General features: G+C 46.8%; 1 protein-coding gene across 4 annotated transcripts in view; it reads left to right on the forward strand.

Annotated features, from left to right (window-relative positions):
• The window catches only part of TJP2 (tight junction protein 2), a 128,415-nt gene that overhangs the window by 43,020 nt on the left and 60,618 nt on the right, over positions 1–24,777 (forward strand). Inside the window, exon 1 of one of the 4 annotated variants that reach the window (XM_084771728.1) lies at positions 6,757–6,981. The exons of 2 other annotated variants lie outside the window; for them this stretch is intronic. In XM_084771728.1, coding sequence (XP_084627854.1) covers positions 6,922–6,981 — 60 coding nt within the window. In that variant the 5' untranslated portion in view covers positions 6,757–6,921. Of the gene's footprint in view, positions 1–6,756; positions 6,982–24,777 lie in introns of those variants that run through there. One more of the 4 variants, XM_084771724.1, reaches the window with a different exon arrangement.

Below are 24,777 nucleotides of genomic sequence, written 5' to 3' on the forward strand. Positions count from 1 at the left end.
ATGGACTTCACTAATTATATATATGCACTACACACACACACACACACACACACACACACACACACACACACACTATCTTGCTCATATTTGCAGAAGTAAATACCTCATGATTCCTGTACGGTCGTGCCCATCTCTGTTCATCTCAGCTGTAGATTTGGAGGACAAGGACCACACGATTCTAAAGCCTGGGGATGTAGATCAGGATGGGTACGTGTTTAGTATGAATGTGCTTGTGAGGCCCCAGGTTCCATCCTGCAGAGTGGCGATGGGAGGGGAGAAATAAATCATTATTCTGCCGAGTGGATGGGTTGGACAAGAATATGTGGCATGGCGAGCTCCACATCTAAGTAAACAGTTCTGTGGGAGTGTAGGATTTGGAAAGCTAAAAAGGGAGCCAGGAGGCAAAGGCGGGTGCATCGCTAAGACTGGCCTGATCTACAAAGTGAATCCAGTATAGCTAAGGCTACACAGAGAGACCCTGTCTCCAAAAACCAAAAAAAAAAAAAAAAAAAAAAAAAGGAATCAAAGATGAGTAGTAGTTTTTAACCATCTTTGAGAGTGAAAGGACCAATATGTGATAGCTAACAAGGAGTGCACAAAAGTTGGGATGCCCCCACCCCAAGCCCGCGGGGTACGGAGGTGTTGTACAATCGGTTCTGAAAGGCCTAGGGGAGAAGATGCGGTCACCGGGAAGGTAAGGGAGGAATTTCTTCCTTCTGAGAAGCATCAGGGGTCACATGAGGCTTTAGTTGCTGCTTGGGCAATTCTTCTGACTTGTCATCATTTGTCATCTTTTGTGTGTGTGTCTTGTTCTTTCTTCATCATATTGTGGGCAGCTCTCTGTTACATGATGTCCTTATCTCTCTCTACCTACCCTAAGGGGGATAGAGTAAGTATTTAAGAAATGTTTGTGGAAGGGGTGGGTCTGTATGACTCCAGTCGGCCTGGAGACCGTTCAGTGAGAGTTTACATTGCTCTCAACTGAAGAAAGTAGGTAACCATGCTGTAAATATATACACACAGACACAAATGTATGTAATATTTATTCTCTGTGTGGTGGACCGGGGGGCACCCTCTGTATATAGATCTCAAATCTTTATTTTTTACTTTCATTTTTTAAAAGATTTATTTATTATGTATAGTGTTGTATTTGCATGTACACCTGCAAGCCAGGAGAGGGCATCAGATCACATTATAGATGGTTGTAAGCCGCCATGTGGTTGCTGGAAATTGAACTCAGGACCTTTGGAAGAACAGTGTTCTTAACCTTTGAGCCATCTCTCCAGTCCCAGATCTCAGATCTTAACTTAGCCCTGCCCTCCCTCACCCCCTTCTTTTGTTGTTGTTGTTGTTGTTGTTGAGGCTGTCCTGGAACTGCCTGTGTAGTTCAGGCCAGGCCGACCTTGAGCTGGAGACCCTCCTATGTCAGCTACCTGATTTCTTGCTTAGATTTCTCTCTCTGCCTGGTGAGTGAATCTTAGCATTCACTTAGCAGGCAGGAAATCTGGCTAACTGTATTTCGTTTGTCACATTTGTTTGAGTAGTTTTATTTATTTATTTGAGACAGAGTCTTACTGTGTCGCTCTGGCTGGCTGGGAGCCTGGGAGCTCACTGTGTAGACCAGGCTGCCTGGAACTCGCAGAGACCCACCTGCTCTGTTTCCTGAGTGCTGAAATTGATTTATGTAACTAATCTACTTCAGAAACCTTATGCGTTGTAATTTAGAAACTGCAAAAGCATTCATTGTAATTTCAAAAGAAAAATTCTTTTCATGACGCTGTCACCAAAAGATCTTTCCCTTAAACTTTCTGATTCTCCTATGTGTTTTTCATGATTTATTATTGTTATCACAGGTTAGATAAAACTTGTTCACTTTCATTGACAGTTTTTTGATTTTTGTTTTGTTTTGTTTTTCTCAAGACAGAATTTCTCTGTGTAGCCCTGGCTGTCCTCAGACTTGCTCTGTAGACCAGGCTGGCCTCAAACTCACAGAAAGTGCCTGCCTCTGTCTCTGGAGTGCTGGGATTAAAAGCATGTGTGACCACTGCCCAGCCCATTGACAGTTAACACTGTCATTATTTTCCTTGCTGTATATGTTTTCTCATATTTTAGTTACCCCCCCCCCCTTTGTTATTGTTGTTATTGACTATACTGAAGGCTGAACTTGGCCTCATACATGCTGGGCAAGCACTCTACCACTGAGCTATAGCCCTGGTTTCTTTAAGAAATTAAAAAAAAAAGATTTATTTATTTATTATTATGTATTCAGTGCTCTGCAGGTCAGAAGAGAACATCAGATCCCACTATAGATGGTTGGGAGCCACCATGTGGTTGCTGGGAATCAAACTCAGGACCGCTGGAAGAGCAGCCAGTGCTCTTAACCTTTGAGCCATGTCTAGCCCCTAAAAAAATTTGGTTTGTTTGTTTTTGTTTTTCGAGACAGGGTTTCTCTGTATAGCCTTGGCTGCCCTGGGCTTGCTTTGCAGACTAGGCTGGTCTCGAACTCACAACATTCTACCCACCTCTACCTCTTGAGTGCTGGGATTAAAGGCATGCGCCACCACACCCACCCCTAACATTTTTAATAAATAAGTAAATAAATAAATTTATTTTTTGAGACAGGGTTTCTCTATATACGCTTGGCCGTCCTGGACTCGCTTTGTAGACCAAACTAGCCTCAAACTCACAGAGATCTGCCTGCCTCCTCTGCCTCCAAGAGTGCTGGAATTACAGGCGAGTGCTACTGCGCTCAGCTCCGGTTTCTTTTGGGGTTTTTTAAATTTTGTGACAGGGTCTTACTAAATTGCTCAAGCTAGTTTTAGACACTATAGTCTAGGAATGTCATGACCTTGAACAATTCCCTCTCAAGTAGATAAGTAGCTGGGATTTATGTGTTGCTATTTATATTTTTGTATTGCTTTGCTTTTTTTTTTTTTCATTGAGGAAGAGCCTCCCAGGGAAGTCAAAGCTGGCCTGTAACTCAAAATTCTCCTGCGTAAGTGCTGGGATTATAGACCTCGGTCACTAATGGTAGGCCTGCTTTCCGTTAAGTAGGATTTAATAGCCCTTAATCACTGGACATAGATGACTTCCATCTCCCCTCATTGGAAACAGACACCTAGTGAAGTAATGAGACTGAGAATTGAAATAGCTTTGGCCAGTATCAGCAGTGGGTCTCTGTGAAGGTGGCCTTAAACTCATTACACAGCAGAGGGGACTTCCAATCCTCCTGTTCTTACCTCCACATTGTTTATGTTGTACTGGGGATCAAACTCGGGACTTTGTGTGCAGGCTCAGCACTCTCTCAACAGCACTGCATCTCCAGCCTGAGTCAGTTCTTCCCCCTGCCCCGCGCCCCCCACCTCCCCGAGACAGAGTTTCTCTGTGTAGCCTTGGCTGTCCTAGACTCACTTTGTAGATCAGGCTGGCCTCGAACTCACAGCGATCCGCCTGCCTCTGCCTCCTGAGTGCTGGGATTAAAGGCGTGCGCCACCACCACCCGGTCTGAGTCAGTTCTTTAGTGACTTCCTCACGGTTCTGTGCTATCGGCTATGTTCCCTTTCCTAAAGCGCACACTGCCCATGGCTTTTTGACCACCCCTTTGCCCAGAAAGTTTCTTCTGCCCTTTCAGCTTTGCTCTGATTTCTGCCCTGTAGAGTTCATAATACTGGCATTCCTATAGGCAGGTCCTGTCGATCGTCCGCCCCATGCCTGGAACTACGTCAGGTGTCTGAGTAACCTGGTGCCTTCTCACCACGCCAACACTCACAGCTCCTGGATGATTCCCAGACCTCCCTAGTCAGGTACCCATTAACACCTCCTGTCGCTGGCACATCTCCACCTGGATGACACATAGCTCTGGACTGTTGTGTATCTCTAAACTCATTCATTATCCTTCCTCAGGCCCCTCCCAAGGTAAGCTGCCCGCGCCTGAATTCTCCATTGTGGTCAAAGCGCTGTCTGCTTAAGTATGCCACAAACCTGTGAGTTGTCTTCGGCTCACTTCCCTCTTGTCTCTCACAACTGATTGGAGCCGTCCAGCCCTATTGAGCCACTTCCTCAGTTTCCTTTGAATCTGGCTCCCTTTCATCTGATGCCGCCTGACTTCAGGGCCACGTCATATTTTTGTCTGCTCTCTCACAGTGGTACTTTGCACAGATTAAATTCTTACCGCTGCTCTCCACACTCTTAACTGCCAAACCCATCTTCCCAGAATACAACAGAGAGATCTATATAACATGCTAACTTAATCCCGCTTTTGTAAGGGTGCTTGGCAGTTGCTGGCCTGCGTCACTTCACACCACGGTATCCTTAGGGAAGGCTAAGGGCTATTGCATTCTTTGTTTCTACATATTATTTTCACCTGGAAAACCACTTTAACTTTCTCTCACATGTGCATCTTTACTTCTTTTTTTTTCTTTTCTTTTCTTTTTGTTTCCGAGACAGGGTCTCTCTGTGTAGCCTTGGCTGTCCTAGACTCACTTTGTAGACCAGGCTGGCCTCGAATTCACAGCGATTTGCCTGCCTCTGCCTCCCAAGTGCTGGGATTAAAAGGCGTGTTTAAAGACTTATTTATTTATTATTTATACTGTTCTGCCTGCATGTTAGCTTGCTCGCCAGTAGAGGGCACCAGATCTCAGGTATAGATGGTTGTAAGACGCCATGTGTGGTTGCTGGGAATTAAACTCAGGACCTTTGGATGAACAGACAGGGCTCTTAACCACTGAGCCATCTCTCCAGCCTTCTCTCCTTACTTCTTAGCATGCATTAGCAAGCTGTCTCTGGGAAGCTGTCTGTGAAACTCATCCTCCCATATCAGCAGGGAAGAGCTTCCATTTTCCTCTTGCTGACTGCTGTAATAAGACTCTCTGAGGCAGGAGGGAGGCTGGCCTGACCTGTCTAGTGCCTCAAAAGGGGGTGGGGGTGGGGAGGAAAAACAAATTCCAGGAGTGGGTTTGAAATACTGTGTCACTATGAAATACATCGCTTCTCAGAAAAGAGCGACGAATTTAGGTGTAATCTCAACACTCCAAAGCCTCAGGCAGGCAAAACTCTAGATTGAGGGTAGCCTGGGCTACATAGCAAGAGCTTGTCACACATACTAGGCGTTTGTATGGCCTATGCTGCCATCACAGAAGCCCATGTAGCAACTGAAGGGAGGTTTCACCAGTTTATGCAATGCTAACTCATGTCCAGGTGTTGTGCGGAAAGAATTGGGGTGATGGCATATAAATCTGTCATCATTTGTCACGATGGGAATACTCTTTATCTGCTCTGCCCAGTACAGCCATTGGGCGGGCATGTGTGCCTGTCATCCCTGGGAATGTAGGTAGCATGACTGAGAAACTGAAATGTTCCTTGCCTCTCATTTTTAGTTCACTGAAAGTGAAATGTAAATACAGGCGGGCGGCATGGGCTGCTCGCAAATTTGACAGCCCCACTCTAGGGAGGAACAGGTAACCAACCATTCGACAGGTGTAATTGCTACTTGGTATGTTCTGAGCCCTTTCTTCCTTTGTTGATGTTTTGTTGACGTAATAAGCTCATGAAAGTAAGGTGTGATTGGTTCACAAGGGCAGTCATTACCATTGTAAGCCAGCACCACCCAATTTGGAGAACCATTTTTAAATAGGTGCTTAGATGAGGCGAGTAACACAACGTGCGCAGGTCAGGAAGACCAGTCCGCGTTCCTGTGGAGACTGGAGATAAAGTGGGAAATGTTACTCACAGGGCTTACTCAGAGGCGTGGACTTCCTAACTCCAAAGGAGGCCAGCAGCCTAACGCTTTGAGGGCAGCATCTGCAAGACTTGTTTTTCCACATATACTGCCAAACTTGTTCTGATTAGACAGGAAGTGAAGCCAGTTTTCAGAGAGCCCGCCGGCATCTGGTTCTCGTCATGGGGCTGTCCAGACTTTTCTACCTTTTACCTTTCCATTTGTGCACCAAGCCTAGGGTTTGCCCTCCAATTTGAGGGAAGAACTGCAGTGGTGGGGGTGGGGTGGGTTGCAGCACTTTCTCTTCTAACCCCAAATCACTTGTTTAATTAGCGTACCAGTTTTTGACTCTCTAAATACACGATGTGTCCCTATAATAGGACACAAGGGGGACTTTGAATAAATCCTGTTGGATCAGCCTTGCAACCTACTGTCCTTTATACTCAAGAGACAGAGAGGGTTTCAATCTCTTCAGTGGGGTTGTTGGCGATATGCCAAGGAGGTAACCTGGCCCGCATTGCCCTAAAAAGTCCCGCTTTACTATTTAATCTGAACATCTCTGTACCCTTGGAATCTGGGTCAGGAGTGGAGCTGCGAAATTTGGGGTGCAACACTTGTCTGTGTTGGCTGGCGCTGCGGGACTCAAAGCTTTGGGGTTTCTCCAGCTGTTCTCTGGTAGAGAACGCAACCACAGCCTGTGGGAAGCCCCGGAATGCTTTCTAAAAAGTGTTCCTCAGGACGCCGCCGCGCGACCTCCCGGGCATCCGTGGACGCGGGCCAGCCTCGCCAACGCGCAGCTCTTTCCCCGGGCGCGCGCTCGGCCGGACCTGCTGGCTCTTAAGGCGCGCGGCGGAGCGAACCATCCGGCCAGCGAGGCGGGGGTGTAGGCGGCTTGCGTGAGCTCAGGAGCCTCCTGCCGCCCCAGGTCCTCGGTCGCCGGCCGGGAATCGGAGCGCGTGACGTTGCCCGCCGCGGGGCCTCGGAAGCGGCGCCGGAGAGCAGTCCCCCGGCGGCGGGGGTGGTAGCGCCCGCTGGAGTTTTCCCGGCCGAGCGCCTGGCGTGGGCGCAGCTTAGGCTCGGGGCGGGCCGGCTGCGCCGCGGGAGGAGGGACAAAGGGGAGGCTGCCGGTGGTGGCGTACGGAGCCGCCACTGCAGCTTGTAGTTCTGAGCCGCAGCGAGGAGGACGTGCGGGAAGCGCGCGCGAGATGCCGGTGCGGGGAGACCGCGGGTTCCCACCGCGGCGGGAGCTGTCTGGCTGGCTGCGCGTAAGTTTCCTTTCGGGCCGGGAGGCGAGCGGCTGCGTGGGAGCCGGTGGGCTCCGTGCGGCTCCTTGCTCTCTCTGGGCTTGGTATCTTTGGGTACTAGTTAGTAAGGGTCCTCCTGGAGGGGAGGACTGCTAGGATGGCGCTGATGGCTCATGGCCTCTCTGGAGTCACTTGGTTTTGAGATGAAATCGCAAGTAGGGGAAAGTGTGGAAGTGCCCTGGTGTCGGCTCCCAAGACTTTCTGTGCCCGTGGCTCAGTGTGTGTGTGTGTGTTCGTATTCTTTTTCCACCTTAATGGAGAGATTCTGTGGCCGTGGTCGCTGACTGGACGACTGTGTGTGTGTGTGTGTGTGTGTGTGTGTGTGTGTGTGTGTGTGTGTGTGTGTGTGTGTGTGTGTTTTCTCTTTCCAACTTAATGCAGAGGCTCTAGCCATGTACTGAGTGAGACCGAGGACTGTGGTACCCAAACCCTCACTTTCCTTTTCAGTCAGCTGCCTCCGCGGTACAGCTCATTTTGCAGTAGGTGATGAAGATGGGGTTTTGGAAGAAGCCCCAGAGAGGCGTGATGAATGGTTTGTATTCTGGTAATATCTTACCTGTCATCAGTCCCTTTTATTTTATGTCTCCATTTGTTAAGTTTCCGCTTTTACACAGTAGTTTATTTTAAGGTATAAATAATCAAGGATTCCGACTTCAGGCCTTTTCACATTCTTGAAATGTGAAGATCTTGGGAGGGAACCTGCCAGGACCCAGTAATGGAATACAGCCTTTCCCCCCTCTGTTTTAGTTTTAGTTCCCGGGCTGAGTTGCTTCTCTGGCGACTGTCTGACCTGAGTAATAATGCCTGTGGCTTTCCTGAGGTTCCCAGGGAACAGTCATTCCCTCCCAGTAACTGCCCTGTGCTGCACACTCCCTGTCTCTGCTGCGGAATCCCAGCGGAGAGGGAAAGACTCCTCCAGAGCTTCCTAGGTGGTCTGTGTTGGCGGTGCCCGTAACCCCTTACAGAAAACAACAAGTCCATCCATCTGCCCAGGACAGGCACACCTGGGAAGAAGGTAGTTTTAGCTGAGAAATTAGGAAGTACTAGTTGCAGTTGTCTCAGAGTGCCATTTACCATCCTGCTTGGGGGAAGGATGTATTAGTTAATTCAATAAATTTTCTTGAATGATGCTGCTTCAACGTGGGGAAGGCAAAGATAAGTCAAAGTCTTGTGCCTCATCCACAGTTGTGTAAGGGTAATGTGCAAGGAATAAATGGCACCAACAGTGCCATTTAGAAGTCTGGCAGGGGGCTGTTCTTAGTGGGATGGGGGGGGGGCGGGAGCCGTAGCCAAGTAACAGTGGATTTTGAGCCCCCACCCCCACCCCCTGCCTCCAAGAGTTTCTTGCAAAAGTTGATAAAAGGGAGGATTTTTCCTTTTGAAATTCTGGAACATTCGTGTGTGTGTGTGTGTGTGTGTGTGTGTGTGTGTGTGTGTGTGTGTGTGTGTAACTGTCAGTCAGTCATTGTCTTTGTCTGTGGGTGTGTGGTGCTGGAGATTTAACCCAGGGCCTCAAGCATATTTCTGAGCTGTAATCCCAGCTGCAGCTTTTCAGTACCACTGAGCCACCATTTAATAAGCACCTACGTAGTGCGAGTCCTTTTGAGAAGATAGAAACTTGACTAAGGCTGGCTATTACTGCTTGCAGCAGCCTAGTGAACACCAGCATGGCAGCCTGCTTTAGATGGATCTGGCTTTAGATGACTCCTGGCCCTGAGGAGGAGGGGGACGTGCAATCCTGATGCACACTCTGGTATTCAGAATTGCAACAAAGGGTGGGATTGTCTTCTCTGCATCCCTGGGCGATTCTTGCAGGGAAGAAAGAGCGTCTGAGCAGCCACTATGGAGAATGGCCGGGAATGATCTCCATCACAGCGCGCTCACCGGTGTTAGGGTGTTAGGTCCACAGTGGTCGTTGGCCCCAACATTTTAGTGTGAAGGGTTTGGGGTTGATAATGGAGGGCGAGCTCTAGGAATATAGGTAGGAGATACCTGATAGTTGCCTATGAAAAATCTGAGACACGGAAGGTGTTGTATAACTCTCTTTGGGAGGCCTTGACTGCCAATAGCACTTTGGGAAGTGGAATTGCAGGAACTTCTAATGTGCTAAATAATAGTTTGACTCTCCTCACGGGCCAATGAGCTGCCTTCATAGTAAACACTCCACTGCTCTCCCTACACAGTAAATGGTACTATTTTTTTTTTTTTTTTTTTTTTTTAGGTTTGCTTAAGAGTAGGACCAGATTCATCTTTGTGTCGCCCTCTGGGGAATTCATTTGCAGTGACTTTTGCCTCAATTTATTTAACCCTTGATCTAGTTCCTTGTACACTAACAACAGATCACAACTAACCAGCTATCTCCTGTGTGAGCAGGGAGCATTTTTTTTTAGTACATCCGCATGCTTGGGAGATGACAAGATTCCTACCAGTCATTTTCTTCTCAAAAGATTTTCTCCCCTTAGGAGGCTATCTTTTAAGGAGACAGAATCTTGAAATAAGGTGGAGTCACTTTAGGTCAGTGGAGCTCTGTGTGAAATTGCAGTTGTCTAAAAAGACGTTCCGATTTGGTTGGGCATTGGCTTGAGGTGTGGGTGCCATAGGGCAGCTGTGGAATTGGGAAGGTCCAATCATCACTCAGCCTTTCGACATCTCCCAAGATAGTTAGCCATTAGGGAATTCTGTACCTAATCCCTGAAACAAATCCCTTTAAACAGCCTGGCCATATTAAAGAGTTCTCTCAACTGAGAGCTGGCTCCCAATAAAACGCCTCATTCGTTACCAACAATCAGGGATGCAAAAACCTGCGGCCACAGTGACCTTTGGCCCTCAGTTTTGATGCTGGAGGTAAGGATGACTTTTGGTTTGGTGCTACCCAGTCTTGGGTGGAGAGAAGCAAGTGAGCATGTTAGCTGGCTCACTGGGAGTCTTGGGATCCTCAGCCTGAGAGAGTCAGGGCCTAGATTGAGAGTCCCAACTTAACACCGGTTTGGTGAGTTAAGCCCGTCAGCCTTCACGTGCACTTGGTTTAAGCATAGAAAACCATTTAACTAGCACAGGAAAATTTGTGATGTCCCCTCCTCCTTTTTTTTTTTAATTTTTATTTTTAGTAGCAATCCATACAGCTCAGCCATATGTGAAGGTCTAAGGAGGTATTAGCTTTAAACTTTAAAAGGAACTATCCCCAGTATCCATTATTGAAACAGCAAGTGCTAATTTGGGATGGTACCTGGGAAAGCTAGTCAGGTAGGCTTGTCGTGTTTTTGTGACATGCGAGCTGTCCATTGGAATTCTGCTCTTCCCCTCCCCCCCTTGATTTAGACATGTACTTCTCAGAGTCTGGCAACTGACTTCCGGAGCACGGGAAGGTCAGTGTGCACTTGGGCAGTGGTGTTGCTGACCCAATGATGGGCATGCTAGAGCCTTTCATTTGCTGGGCAAGTACCCTAAGCCTGGGCTGCACCCTCAGGCGTCTAGCCTGGCATTGTTGCTTTGTGTTTAATGACTGGTGCCTATTACCTTGGCTATTAGTGCCAAGCTTCTTCTAGGTATCTTACCTGGGAACTCAGACTTTGACACTTCCAAGTACTTAGCCATTGATTAAGTTGTTTTCACCCCAGAGTATTTTCCCAGTTGTGGTATGTACAAACTTGCAGCTAATTAAAAAAATTTTTAATTAATTTTATGTGTATGACGCTTTCTTTGTATGGCTGTCCCTGTACCCCTTATGTGCCCGGTGCCAGAAGGAGGTATTGGATTCAGTGGGACTGGAGTTACAGAGGGTTGTGAGTAGCCATGTGGGGGCTGGGAATCCAACCTGGGTCCTCTTCAAGAGCCGACAGCGCTTTTTAATGTTTGAGCTACCTCTCCAGCCCTATTTTGTTTTGTTTTTGTTTTTCTGAGACAGGGTTTCTGTCTGTGGCCCTAGCTGCCCTGGGACTCTTATAGACCAGCCTGGCCTCAAACTCAGAGGTCTGCCTACCTCTGCATCTCCTGGGATTAAACACCCTTGCAGGACCACCACCTGGCCATATTTAAATAATTAAATAATAAAACAGCAACATCAGACTAACCGAATCAGCTGTGGATTTAACCCTCTAGAGGCAGAAACAGGCAGATTTCTGTGAGTTCTAGGCCAGCCTGGGCACAGTAAGACCCTGTTTCAAAATAAACACAAACAGAAAACCACCACCACCACCAACAAAACTGACTCAATAATTCTCTTCCACAGGGATTAAATTATTTTATATTAGTTTCTTGAAAAGGACATATTCTGTTTTTCAGGTCTTATACATGCAAGCAATTAAAAGCAAAGACAGCCATCAGTCCCACTTACTTCAAGACTGGGTAACTTAGGGTGAAGCAAAAATAATTGTTGGGTTAGAGAGATGGCTCAGAGGTTAAGAGCACTGACTGTTCATCCAGAGGTCCTGAGTTCAATTCCCAGCAACCACATGGTGGCTCACAACCATCTATAATGTGATTGATATCCTCTTTTGGCCTGCAGGTGTACATGCAGGCAGAGCGCTGTATATGTCATACATAACATACATACATACTCTTAAAAAATTATTAACTAAGACTGAACCTGTGTTAAGAAGAGTTTTGTGCACTCTGGGAGGCAGAGGCAGGCGGATCTTTGTGAGTTTGAGGCCAGCCTGGTCCACAAGGTGAGTCCAGGGCAGCCAGGGCTGTTCCACAGAGAAACCCTGTCTCAACAAAACAAAACAAAACAAAGAGTTGTGAACTTATGATAAGTAGTAACAGGTGGTAATGCTGAGAGATAAGTGTGGGGGCTGCTTTGGCTGAGACTTGGGCAGAAACGTGTAAAACATGCATGACTTGGTTCTGGAGAACTCTGAGTGTAGCCCTGCGACACCTTCGGAAGCCCCAGAATCTTCCTGAGAGACCAGCAGTGTCGAACACCACGGAGTCTGTCTTGAGCATGCACATGTATTCCCCCTCCCCCCCCCCCCCTCCCCATTGCTGCAGTTCTTTTGTCTGTGTTTGCCCATGGTGTATCTACAGGCTCTTTTAACATCTGGCCCAACTCTCTTCTTTTCTGTGCTTTCTACAAGTAGGTGTCGCACCGCCAAATGTTGGAGCGCAAATGCTGTTTATTCCTTTGTGATAAAGTGGAGCGAGAGGGAGGAGGTCCTTTGGCTCTTCTGGAGAATGTCACTTTGTTTTCAAGTGGGGCCCCGGGAGAGTGCAGATTAGCTTTATGGTGCTGGGGGATGGAACCCATTTCTATGCTTCCTTCCGGTGGATATACTGAGCTGGAAAAAAAATGGGTTCCAGCAAGGATGTTGTAGCAGCTAGAAAGCTTGAGGTAGAAAACTACGCACTTGCTTTGACCTAAAAGGCAACAGTTAAGATAAACCTGTTGATGTTGAATGAGAACGAAGAGGGGACACTGCGAGTCACGGGTGTTCTCGCGTGTGCCTGGGGTGCCATCTGCCTAGTGACTTGCGTTTAGTCATTTCACATCAGCACACGCCAGCTGGTTCAAGTTAGGCGCGTGTTGATGTCAGCGACGCAGGCTGACATCATTCCGTAGTAGGATATATTTTATGATATGCTTACTTGAATTTCAGACTACTGTTTAGCCTAACTAGACTTTCGTGGGTGTGGTTTCTATTTATGATTTTTCCTCCTCTGGTTCTACCAGAGGGAGCAGTAAATCTAGGATGGGTGAGAATGTAATCTGGACACATCTGTGAATGAATATACCTCCCGTCGCTTTTGTTTTTTCAGGGAGCTGGGGGTGGAACCCAGCGCTCTCGGAATATACTAAGCACCTGCTGTGCCCGGTACCTGTTAAATTATTTTATTATTATGCCTACATGTATATTGTGCAGCACATGGGTACCTGCTACCTTTGGAGGCCCGAAGAGGGTGGCAGATCCTCTGGGTCTGGCCTTACAGGTGATTGGGAGCTGAGAAGTAAGTGCTGAGAACCAAATCCTGGTCCTCTGGGAGAACAACCTGTGCTCCTAAGTGCTAAGACACCTTCCTGGGCCAGGTTTGTGGATTTTGTTGGTTGTAACAGTTCCACCCCCCCACCCCCACCCCCACCCCGGACTGTATTGGTTACTAATGATTAAAGTCCAGTTACAATTTTGCCATTATAGTAGAGAACACTTTTGGGGGTGTTTTAGGTAAATTTAGTCCCTTGAGTTGAAGGTGAGCAAGGTTTTGTGTGACAAAACTTTTCCTGGTATACAAAACACACTCAACTCCCTCAGATTGAGAGCCCATGACAGACTGCTTTTAGCGGTATGGTTACCACCAAAGTCCAGTTTGGTGAACCAGTGAGCTTTATTGGGGTTACTTACAGGAGTATGGATGAAGGGTTACCTACAGGAGCAGAAAGGACCCTAAGTCAACTGCATCACCAACTCAGCTCACCCCCAGCAGCATGGGCAACAGCTCAGGCAGGTTGAAGTGCCCTTGAAGATGCTTCAGTTGGCCCAACTGGCTTCCAAGCAGGTCTGCTTGTCTGAGAGTCTGAAGGCCAAGACAGGGCCTAGTAAATCTGGTCCATTTCAGTGAGTTCTTGAAGCTTTTTCTGTTTGTTTGTTTTTTGTTTTGTTTACCTCCCTGTTTAAGGAGCTCCCCTGCAGAATGGAATGCTTTTAATCTCTGAGGAGACTGTTTTACAACACAGGGTAATAATGCTTTCTAGTAGCACTTGGCCCTTCTAGGGCATGGAGCTTCCAGGGCCTTTGTTCTCAGGAGGAAGAAAAAATAAATTTGTCAGATGCCTTCAGTTTGCTTTGATGTCCTGACTGTAGCAATTTGTTTACACAAGCTGAGAGCCGATCCTACCCGGGTTCAGTTTCTTCTTTTTGCCTTACAAGGATAGTAACCACACCTGAGAGCCTGGGTGGGTGGAGTTTCAGCCTGCAGGAGTCATGCATTTACCTCAGAGAAGTCACTTGCCACTTTCGAGTCTGTGGAGGGAGTTTCCTGGGTAAACTAAAGGACTTCCTGATGAGCTCAGTTTCGAAGGAGCATGCTTCCTCGTTGCCTTCTTCAGTCTGGAGTCAGCTGCTCCTCCGTTTGGGATTGGTTGGTGTGCACCTGCCCCTGTTCACTCCTGCCCGATACATACCACCAGTCACGCCCCATTAGCTGTGGGCCCTGCCCTTGTGTGAGTCATAGCAGTAGGCCCAAGGGCTTTCAGGGCAGGGCATCAGTCATGTTCACTGTGTACTGATCAAGTAGACCTGATTTGGGAAGGCATGAGGTAGTATGACTCAGACTAGTGGGGAACATATGAGAAAGAATTCCTTGTATTTATGTAGTGAGTGAATGACAGTTTGTGAGCAAAAAAAAGTCTTACCAAAAATGTCAAATTGCATCCAGAGGAACTCCAAATTACTTGCTCTTCAGCTATATTTGTGTGTGTGTGTGTGTGTGTGTGTATGCGTGTGTGTTTGTGTGTGTGTGTGTATGCGTGTGTGTTTGTGTGTGTGTGTTTAAAAGAGATCCATTGGGTTTTTTCAGAAAGACATTAAAAAAACTATATATATATATTTCCGCCCCCTCCCCCCCTCCTGAGACAGAGTCTCTCTGTGTAGCTTGGGCTGTCCTGGACTCGATTTGTAGACCAGGCTGGCCTTGAACTCACAGCGATCCATCTGCCTCTGCCTCCCAAGTGCTGTATTTTTTAAAGGCAAACTTCCCAGGGTGCCTGGTCTTGCTTGGCTCACAAGCAATGGAAAGATCGGTTATTAAGTTGCAGCTTGAATAATGTACTAGCATAGAGCCGGCAGCTTCTCTTCCCACCTCAAGCCAGTAGCATCTGCCTTCCCTCCCTCCTTTTTTCCAGATTTCATTTAAACTTTTTTCCTGAAATTTTTGCTTTCTATGTATGGAGATTTTTGCTTTCTTGCATGTCTGTGTATTATCTGTGCCTGGTATTCTCAGAGGCTAGGCAAGACTGGAGTTAGAGATTCCCTCCTCCCTCCCCACCCCCTCCCCCCATCCCCAGCCCGTGAGACTGGGTCTCTGTATGTAGTTCTGCCTGTGTCCAGGAGCTCATTGTGTAGACCAGGATGGCTTCTAGCTCACAGGGTTCCTTCTGACCCCAGTTCTGGAGTGCTGGGGTTAAAAGTGTGTACCACATGGCCGGCTTACGAAGACAGTTGTTAAAAGGAAAAATATAGGCTCAGGACCAAGACCAAGTTCTCAGCACAAAGGAGATTTATTTGCCCCAGAGGGACAGAGGGCAGGGATAAGGGACAAAGACAAGAGATGGAGGATGAGGGAGAAGGGGTAGGGACCAAGGGAGAGGGACAAGTGGGACAAAGGACTACTCTGGATAGAGTGGAGACATAAGCCGTACGTAGGCAAATAGTAGTTTATAGAGGTAAAAGGGGGAAACCTTGTGTTTGGATGAGGTGTTTGTTTTTAATTGGGCATGCTAATTAGGTGAGCCAAAGGGGGCTTTTATTGCTCACCTTCATTACTCTGATAGCTGGACCTTGGTTTATCATCAGCCTTAGGAGGAGGAAGCGGACAAATAAGGGCACAGACCTTGGCGGCTAGCCTTAGAAATGTAATCTAACAGTTTTCAGCAAGGCAGAGGGAAATGGAGGGGAAGGGCAAAGCCTGCCAGAGCCAGTGCTCGCCACATTGTGGCCACGCTACTTTCAGTTGTGAGCTGCCATGCGGGTGCTGGAAAATGAACCCCGGTTCTCTGTAAGGGCAGCAAATAACTCTTAACCACTGAGCAGTCTTTTCAGCCCGTGGTATATAAAAAAATGAGTTTGAGTTATATTTAATATATATGTGTTGCGTGCACATACGTGCCTCGTGAGGCCAGAAGAGGACGTCAGATTCCCTGGAGCTGGAGTTATAGGCAGTTTTGATCCACCTGATAGGGATGCTGGGAGCTGAACTCAGGTCCTGGATCAACAGGGAACACTCTTAATTGCTCAGCCAGCCTTCTCTTCAGCTCCAAGATTCTTATCGGAATTTTAATTATATGTGTGTGTTTCTGTAGGGGTTTGTACACATAACTAGGGGCAGGAGGCCAGGGCCAGTAGATCTGCCTGGAGCTGGAGGTATAGGCAGTTGTGAGCTGCCTGCTGTGGCTTCTGGAAACTCTCTGTATGAGCAGTATGCCTTCCTTTGTGCTGAGCCACCTCTCCAGTCCTACTGTAGCCTTCTTTCAGGACTTCTTGAGAATCCATTTTCCTTCTTTTCTCCACCCTTTCCAGGCAATGCTGCATGCAGTGAGCCTCCCACACCCTCGTCTTTTGCCATAGAATTTTCTCCAGGGTGAACTTTTGCTGGGGTGAACGCGGAAGAGGCTGAAGGGCTGCGGGCTGCAGTTGGGAGCCTTTTCTGGTCTGCTTCCAGCCAGACCAGCGACCAGACTCCTGATTAATGTTAGGGACGGGGGACTTCCTCCTTCATGGACTCCTATGAAAGAGCGTGCTCTGGTAGCTCTTCAGCCTCAGGTCAGCTCCTCTTGAGTGCTTGAGCTGAGCGTGGCCTGGGGGAAGCACTTCCCTATCCTCAGGCTGCTCTGGTTAGTGTCTGCGTGAGTTTTAAGAGGAGAGAGAGATTTATGGCATCCTGGACACTCCCTGAAATTTCCCAGGTATAGAACTTTTGTTTCCTACCTCCTGGTGTTACTGTTACCAGGACAGAGGAGCAGCTGGAGACTCTTGGAAAGTGAGAGGCCCCCAAGTGGTCCAGAGTGGCCTATGGCCTGTATGAGGATTTATTTTCTTTCCTTTTTTGGGCTCCTGGGGGAAAAACCCGTGGTTCTGTTTCTGGAGCTATACCCCAGCCCTAAGCGAAGTTTTGTTTTGTTTTTCTAACACAGGGTTTCTCTGTGTAGCCTTGGCTTTTGATCCGCCTGCCTCTGCCTCTTCGCATTAAAGGCATGTGCCACCATCCCCAGATTTTTTTTTATATTGTTTTGTTTTCTGAGATAGTTTCCCTGTGTAGTCCTGGCTGTCCTGCAACACTCTGTGTAGACCAGGCTGACCTCAAACTCAGAGATCCTCCTGCCTCTGCCTCCTAAGCACTGGAATTAAAGGTGTGCGCTGCCACAGCCCAGCCTAAGTGGAGATTTTAATGTAAGGTCTGGGAGGGATACTAGTTGAATACCCTGCTCAGATGCCAAGTTTGGCAGATGACTCTCAGAGAGATGGATTGAGAAGGGGGAGAAAATATGCTATCAGCTTTCTTAAGAACTGGAGTTTAAAACAGTTTGTCTGGAATGTTCCATACAGAAGAATTTCCCAAAGGAACAGAAGAGCCCAGGGAAGACCTGCCCTCTACAGTCTGCGTAGTCATTATTGGACATTTTCTGTCCTGTCATGTTTATGGTGATTATTGAAGTATAATTTATATACAGATTTATGTTTAAATTTCGGATGAAGAGTTTTGTTGTTGTTTTTCAAGACTGTTGTTTCTCTATGTCACCCTGGCTGTTCTAAACTAGCATTGCAGACCAGGCTGGCCTCAAACTCACAGAGATCCGACTGCCTCTGCCTCACAAGTGCTGGGATTAAAGGTATGTGCCACCATTGTCTGGCCAGATGAAGAGCTTAATGATTGTTTTTATTTGTTTTGTTTTGTTTTGTTGGTGCTAAAATTAAGCAGTTTCTATTGTGATAAAATATAATGTTAATTTAATATTTAAAAATATATGATTCAGTTAGTGCGTGTTCTGTGCTGTGCCATCTGGCCACAGAATTCCATGGAGTCACTGGTGTGGTTGTCATTTGGATATAAAAGAGGGTCATTTTGTATCACCATAGAACTGGCCCCACTAAGGGGAGCCTACTTGGTTCCCCTCTCCGTGGAATAGTTTTGCTTGGCCAGAAGAAGGCTTTTTTTGGTTGGTTTGTTTTTTGAGACAGGGTTTCTCTGTGTAGCCTTTGCTGTCCTGGACTTGCTTTGTAGACCAGGCTGGCCTTGAACTCACAGCGATCCACTTGCCTCTGCCTCCCCAGCGCTGGGATTACAAGTGTGTGCCACTGGCTTGAAGAAGACTTCTATAAACAAAGTCAATATTTATGTCTTTCTTTCCAGAGACTCTATGACCCTGTCTGTGCTCTTGTGTGATACCCAATAGTTCTTTTGTTGCTCAGTAACAACATTCAATGGAAATGCACACTCAACACCATTCCATGTGTGTGCACACTCAACACCATTCCATGTGTGTGCACACTCAACACCATTCCATGTGTGTGCACACTCAACACCATTCCATGTGTGCACAGCACACTCAACACCATTCCATGTGTGTGCACACTCAACACCATTCCATGTCTGTGCACACTCAACACCATTCTATGTGTATGCACACTCAGCAGCATTCCATGTGTGTGCACACTCAACATCATTCTATGTGTGTGAACACTCAACACCATTCCATGTGTGTGCACACTCAACATCATTCCATGTGCGTGCACACTCAATGTCATTCCATGTGTGTGCACACTCAGCACCATTCCATGTGTGTACACACTCAGCATCATTCTCTGTGTGTGCACACTCAGCATCATTCCATGTGTGTGCACACTCAACACCATTCCATGTGTGTGCACACACAACATCATTCCATGTGTGTGCACACTCAACACCATTCCATGTGTGTGTGCACACTCAACGCCATTCCATGTGTGTGCACACTCAGCATCATTCCATGTGTGTGCACACTCAGCATCATTCCATGTGTGTACACTCAACACCATTCCATGTGTGTGTACACTCAACATCATTCCGTGGAAATGCACACTCAACATCATTTCCATGTGTGTGCACAATCAACATTTTATTCTTTTGATGGACTTTTAAAATTTTTTCTATTGCTGAGCACAGTGGTGCACATCTTTAATCCCAGCACTTGGGAAAGCAGAGGGAGGAGGATGTCTGGGAATTTGAGGCCAGCCTGGTCTACAAAGACAGTCCAGGACAGCCAAGGCTACACAGAGAAATCCTGTCTCACAAAACAAGAACATGGGCTGGAGAGATGGCTCAGTGGTTGGGAGCACTGACTGTTCTTCCAGAGGACCTGGGTTCAATTCCCAGCATCCACATAGCAGCTCACAACTGTCTGTAACTCCAAAAATCTGACACCCATAGACATACAGTGCACATAAAATAAAAATAAATAAATTTTAAAAAACCACACACAAAAAATTGCTATTATGAATAAAGCTGTTTTGAAAATTCTGGACACATTGTATTGGGTACATAACACATATTGGGCACGTAACACATACTTCTGTGTGAATTCCAAGCATTAGAATTCCTGTGGTGAATTAGGGAAGATTGTCAGCCTGTAACTGTGACATCACACAGACCCTGACCATAAATAATAGTATCTTGCTACTTATTCCCTTGATCCTCAAGCTATTTACTATTTTATTGAGTCCAGTCTTTGTATCTGTATTCTATGGCATTGTATGCATATTCTGTGAGTCAGGATTTAGTCAGGAAAATATGTCCTGCTGATTTCTAGGAGGGAGAGATTTAATGCAGAATATTGAGTGTCCCTTAAACAGTAGAAGGCTGTTGGAGTAAAACCATAGTCCCATCACCAGCTTTCAGATTTGTCCCACAGATCCCAGGATCGTGCTGTTGTCACTAAGCCTTGTCACCTCTGAGGCTGGGGTGGGGGGTTGGGGGCGGGCAGGGAAGTCAGCTTCCTGCTGCTGGCACAGGGACGAGGAACACTGGGCGGAGTCTGTTGTCCTTCATTCTTTCGGATTGTCCATGTGTGCTCCTTGTGCCAGCGGTTCCTCAGCCAGGGATTTGGAGATGTCTGGCTTCTGGTAAAACAGCCCTGTGCCAGAAAAGTCCTGGATGCCTCTTGTGATGGCCACAAGGTACTCAATCAGTGGAAGTGGCTGTCATCTCTTATTTCATCACCATTTTGGAGGAGCACTAGACTTTCCATTTGCGCGCTCCCGAGTCTGTCCTTGACAGTCAGTCACCTGATACAATCCAGGAGACCTGTAGTAGTGACCTTCTTCATAAGGCATCCTACCTTCGGAAGGACCTACATTCTGTGATTGAACTCTGCTCTCTGCCTCAGCTGGTCTCAAATTCTGTGTTTGGGATTCCAGGCCCATGCCACCACTTCTGGCTCTGGATACGTTTCTATAGTGTGAGAAGTCGCAACTTGAAGGCTTGGGGGTGATGCTCAGTTGTGGAACACTTGCTTAGTATGTCCTAGGCCCTGGGTTCATTCCCCAGAACTGGAAAAGAAAAGAAAACCAGCTAGATGGGTGTGGTATCAAGCCTGTAATAGCATCACTTGGGAAAGCAAAGGCAGGAGAATTGAGACTTTCAGGTTAGCCTAGGCTACCTAGCAATTTCGGGCTATTAAGGGAGACCAAAGAAATAATGACTTTCAAGTTTACAAGTTAACGAAGAAATAGAAGATGGCTTCTTAATTCTACTAACTTAATTCTTCGATGAATAACTTAGCAATCCTAGTGAGTGCGTTGTCTTTGGAGTCCTTCTAATTTGAGGGTATAAATCCAAAGTCGTATATAAATCTGATTTATTTTAATGGGCCTTACCCATTTTTAACTTCTTTTGGATTTTGTCAACTGAAATGGAAAGAGATCTCATGACAGAAGAGTCTCTCAAGAAACGTGGGCGGAGCTGAGTGTTGCGGCGTACACCTTGGATCTCAGCCCTCAGGGAGGCAGAGGCGGGTAGACCTCTGTGAGTTCAAGGTTTATAAAGTGAGTCCAGGACAGGTGAGGCTACACAGAGAAACTCTTATCTCACAAACAAAACAAAACAAAACAAAATCCATATGGGTAGTGGTGGCCTCAGTAATTTGAGTTTGTTTTACAAAATGTAAAATTAATAAAATATAAGATTTAAGAACCTTTAGTACCTTTGACAGTGTCCTCTTTCACCCCTGAAGAAAACTTGACTCCTTTCTTTTTTTTTTCTCCCCCACCCCCCAACTTTGGGATATTGGTGGTTTTTTTCTCCTTCATTGTTTTCTACCACTGCAGCCGCCTTTACCCTTGCTCTCTATTACTTGCTCAAGGTTAGCTGGAAACAGTGGCCACAGGAGTCATCAAGGACTATTTGAGGCTTCTTTTTGTCCGCAGTGCTGCTTCTTTGAGAAACTGGGGGTTATACTTGGAGAATAGACATCTTGAGATGCACAGGACCTGCAGCTTTGCTCCAGCCCTGAGATTAGCTGGGGCTGGGTATTTGCAGAGCTTGTGTGGATTGGAAAGGGCCAGAAATATATTGACAGAATCCTGTTTTGTCTGTCTGTCTGTCTGTCTGTCTCTCTCCCCCGCCCCCTTTCTTTCCTCTCCAGACTTTGAGTCAGCCAGAGCTGACAGTGGATGTCCAAACAGTTTACAGTGCCTGAAACAATGAACAAAGGGCCCCAGTGTGTGGAGAGCAGAAAATGGAGCTGGAGGGAAACTTCTGGGTAGTGACCTAGTTCACTCCCCTCTGCACCCCTCCCCATTCCGGAGCCTAACATACGTGTATTTTATTTTATTTTGTGGGGATGAGACCCAAAGGCCTCATGCGTACTAAGGATGCATTCTACTATTGTGCTGTATCCTTAGGCATCCCACCCCTGCCCCCTGTGTATTGACCTAGATACCTATAAATATTTAGGCTTAGTATTATAACTTAAAGAGGGATTTGTCCTAATGCTTTATATATTTTTGTGTAGTACAGTATGTATTTTTATCCTCTTTTATTTATTTTTAAAGCAGGTCAAATTCTGGGGTTGACTGGTATTCCCTGGACAAAAGTCAGGAACTTAAGAAAGACGGCTGAGAGTCTCTCCTGTAGTTTGTGCAGGTTGCCCTGTATAGGGAATCTAGGCATCTTGCTTTTCAAAGATAATTTCTCACTGCGCTTTTCTGCTGGGGAAAAAAAAATGTGGCCAAACAGAACTAGGTTAAAAATAAATTTAGCTTGGGCATTGCCAAGTTTCTAAGTGTCGTGTCTATGATTGGCTTGTCCAGAAGACAGGAGGTCATGCTGTGCTCTGCGTCTTAGCACGGAGCACCTCCTGTCGTCTGTGGAGCACGGGGAAGACCCTCTGGCCTCTGAGTGGGAGAAGAGCACAAGAACATGCAGCCCGTGTGGGTTCAGACTCAACTCTGGGACTGGAAAGATGAGGCAGAGTGACGGCTCATGAACTAAGAGCATTGGCTACGTGGGGGACTCTCCCAGCTCTTGAGTCACCACTGCCCTGTCGCCTGCGTCATCTGGAGTGTGACTTGAAGAATAGATGTCAGGGCTGGTCCAATTGGATCATGTCCTGGCAATGAAGTGTCCTAAGAAAACAGTAGTAGTGTATCCTTCCTGACAGTTCCCAGGCTTATGCTTTTGGCTTCATACTTAGGCTCGTGATTTATGGATTGACGTGTTGTAGACTGGGAAGCTGTCATCCCTGTCTGTCCCTTGGTCTTTTGAGTGTTCCCACTTGGCTATCATTCATAGTATAAACAACAGAAGCCCTTTGACTGGGGGAGAAGTTGATTATAACTAGCTCTTTTGAGATGGTAGATTACAAAAATGTCGTCTAAAGTATAAACATTAAGTGTCCTTTGAGATGTATGTATATAATTAGAAGATCAGAGAGTCTTTAAAAATACATTTTATGTGTATTATGTGTGTGCCTGAGTATATGTATATGGATATATATCAACATGTATCCCAGAGTCTGTGGAAGTCAGAAGAGGGCTTTGGATCCCGTGGAACTGAAGATACATACAGGTGGTTGTGAGTGTGAGCTGCCATGTTGGTGTTGGGAACTGAACCTAGGTCCTCTGTGAGAGCAGCCAGTGCTCTTAACTAAGGTGCCATCTCTCCAGCCCCAGAGCTGAGGGCTCTGAGTGAGGGTGTGAGCCATACTGCATCTACCTGATGATATTGGAGGCTTGCTTTTACGTTAGGAGGGATTGTTTTCGGCAGGAGGGCAGATCTGCATCTTTGCAGTCCTAGGGCAGAGGTAGCGTAGTTACTGCTCAGGAAATGAAGGAATAGGAAAGGAAGAGAAAGGAGAACCTGGGGCCTAAGGACTGCGGCCTCCTATTCTCCTCCCTGCTCCCTCCCTACAAGGGGTTGGAGAGATGGCTCAGTGGTGAAGAGCATTGACTGTTCTTCCAGAGGACCCGAATTCCATTCCCAGCCCCCATATGGCAGTTCACAATTGTCTGTAACTCCAGTTTCAGGGGATTGGCACACTCAAATGTATATACACGCAGGCAAAACTCTAATGCACATTTTTTTTTAAAAAAAGTAAATTATTTAAAATTAAATAAATTGGGGCTGGAGAGATGGCTCAGTGGTTAAGAGCACTGACTGCTCTTCCAGAGGTCCTGAGTTCAATTCCCAGCAACCACATGGTAGCTCACAATCATCTATAATGTGATCTGATCATATTGTATACATAATAAGTAAAAATCTTTAAATTTAAATAAATTGACAAAAATGCATCTGTTTATGGCCTACAACGTGATGCTTGGATACAGGCCAACCCCCAACCCCACCCTACAGTCCCCATCCTCCCCACTTCCTAAGGAGGGACCTTACAGAAGGCTCAGTGGCTGAACTTGCATCTCTGGAGTGACAAATCTGAAATGCTCCTGAGTGAAGCTTGCAGACAGCTCGGAGTCCGTGCCCTGGTTTTCACAGGTGCTGCGGTGTTCACTGGGGACAGGTTCATTTCAGCTCAGCTTCCGAGCCTTGGCCAGAACTCTGCATACGCTGTCTCATCGGATACCTGCAGGACAGGCTCAGGTGCTGTCCGTGCTTGGTGCTCTGTCTCATACTGCATTTGGTTGCGTGTTTTTGCTGGTGAAGCAGAGGCAGAAAATCTCAAGGCTTAGTAACAATAGTGCTGCAGTTTAGACCCCACTGAATTCTCCCTGACAGCTGGGGAGGAGGGGTTAAGTTCGTTTTATAGGCTCGGAAGCCGCGGCTCAGAAACGGCGAACACTTGCTGCTTGGTATGTGTTACAGAGAAGGAATATGAGCCCAGGCCCATTTGAAACCTGCAGGTCATCTGGATTCCACCAGCCTCTGAGTCTCTCCCTCAGCCTGGAAGAGAGTCAGGGAGAAGCTCCGCATTCATGTTGAACCTTCAGCCCAGGGCACCTGTGATTGCAGCCTATCAATTGTAAGCATCTGCAATACAGGACCCTCTCACCCGACCCCCATCTCAGTGTCTCAGGAGGGCCTCGGGAACTTTCTTTGTAGCTGAGGATGACAATACAGGTCACACACCAGGTATATATATGTGGTACTGGGAATGGAACCTAGGGCTTTCTTAGCAAATAATCTACCAACTGAGCGTGTCCACAGGCCATGTTATGTGATCTATTTTGGTTTACTCTTTTTAATTTTGGTAACTCAGTTGTGCAGTACTCAGATGTGCCTTTTGTAAATGACAGTTCTGTGTCTCAATATCAAAAGGTTGCATATTCTCTGCTGATTTCTAGGAGTATAGGTATTGTTCCTGAATGGATATAGGGGTAATTTTTACCACCAGGAAATCATGTATAAAAATCATACATCAGGGTTTGTTTGTTTGTTTGTTTTTGTTTTCCAAGGCAAAGTTTCTTTGTGTAGTCCTGGCTTTCCTGAACTCGCTGTGTAGACCAGCCTCACCTTGAATTCAGAGATTCACCTGCATCTGCCTCCTGAGTTGGCTCGGTTTCAAGACATGCACCACCACCGCTTGGCTGATACATCAACATTAAAAAAGATTTATTTATCTAT

This window comes from Acomys minous, assembly GCF_964271855.1.
Source record: "Acomys minous genome assembly, chromosome: 2".
Classification (NCBI taxonomy): Eukaryota; Metazoa; Chordata; class Mammalia; order Rodentia; family Muridae; genus Acomys; species Acomys minous.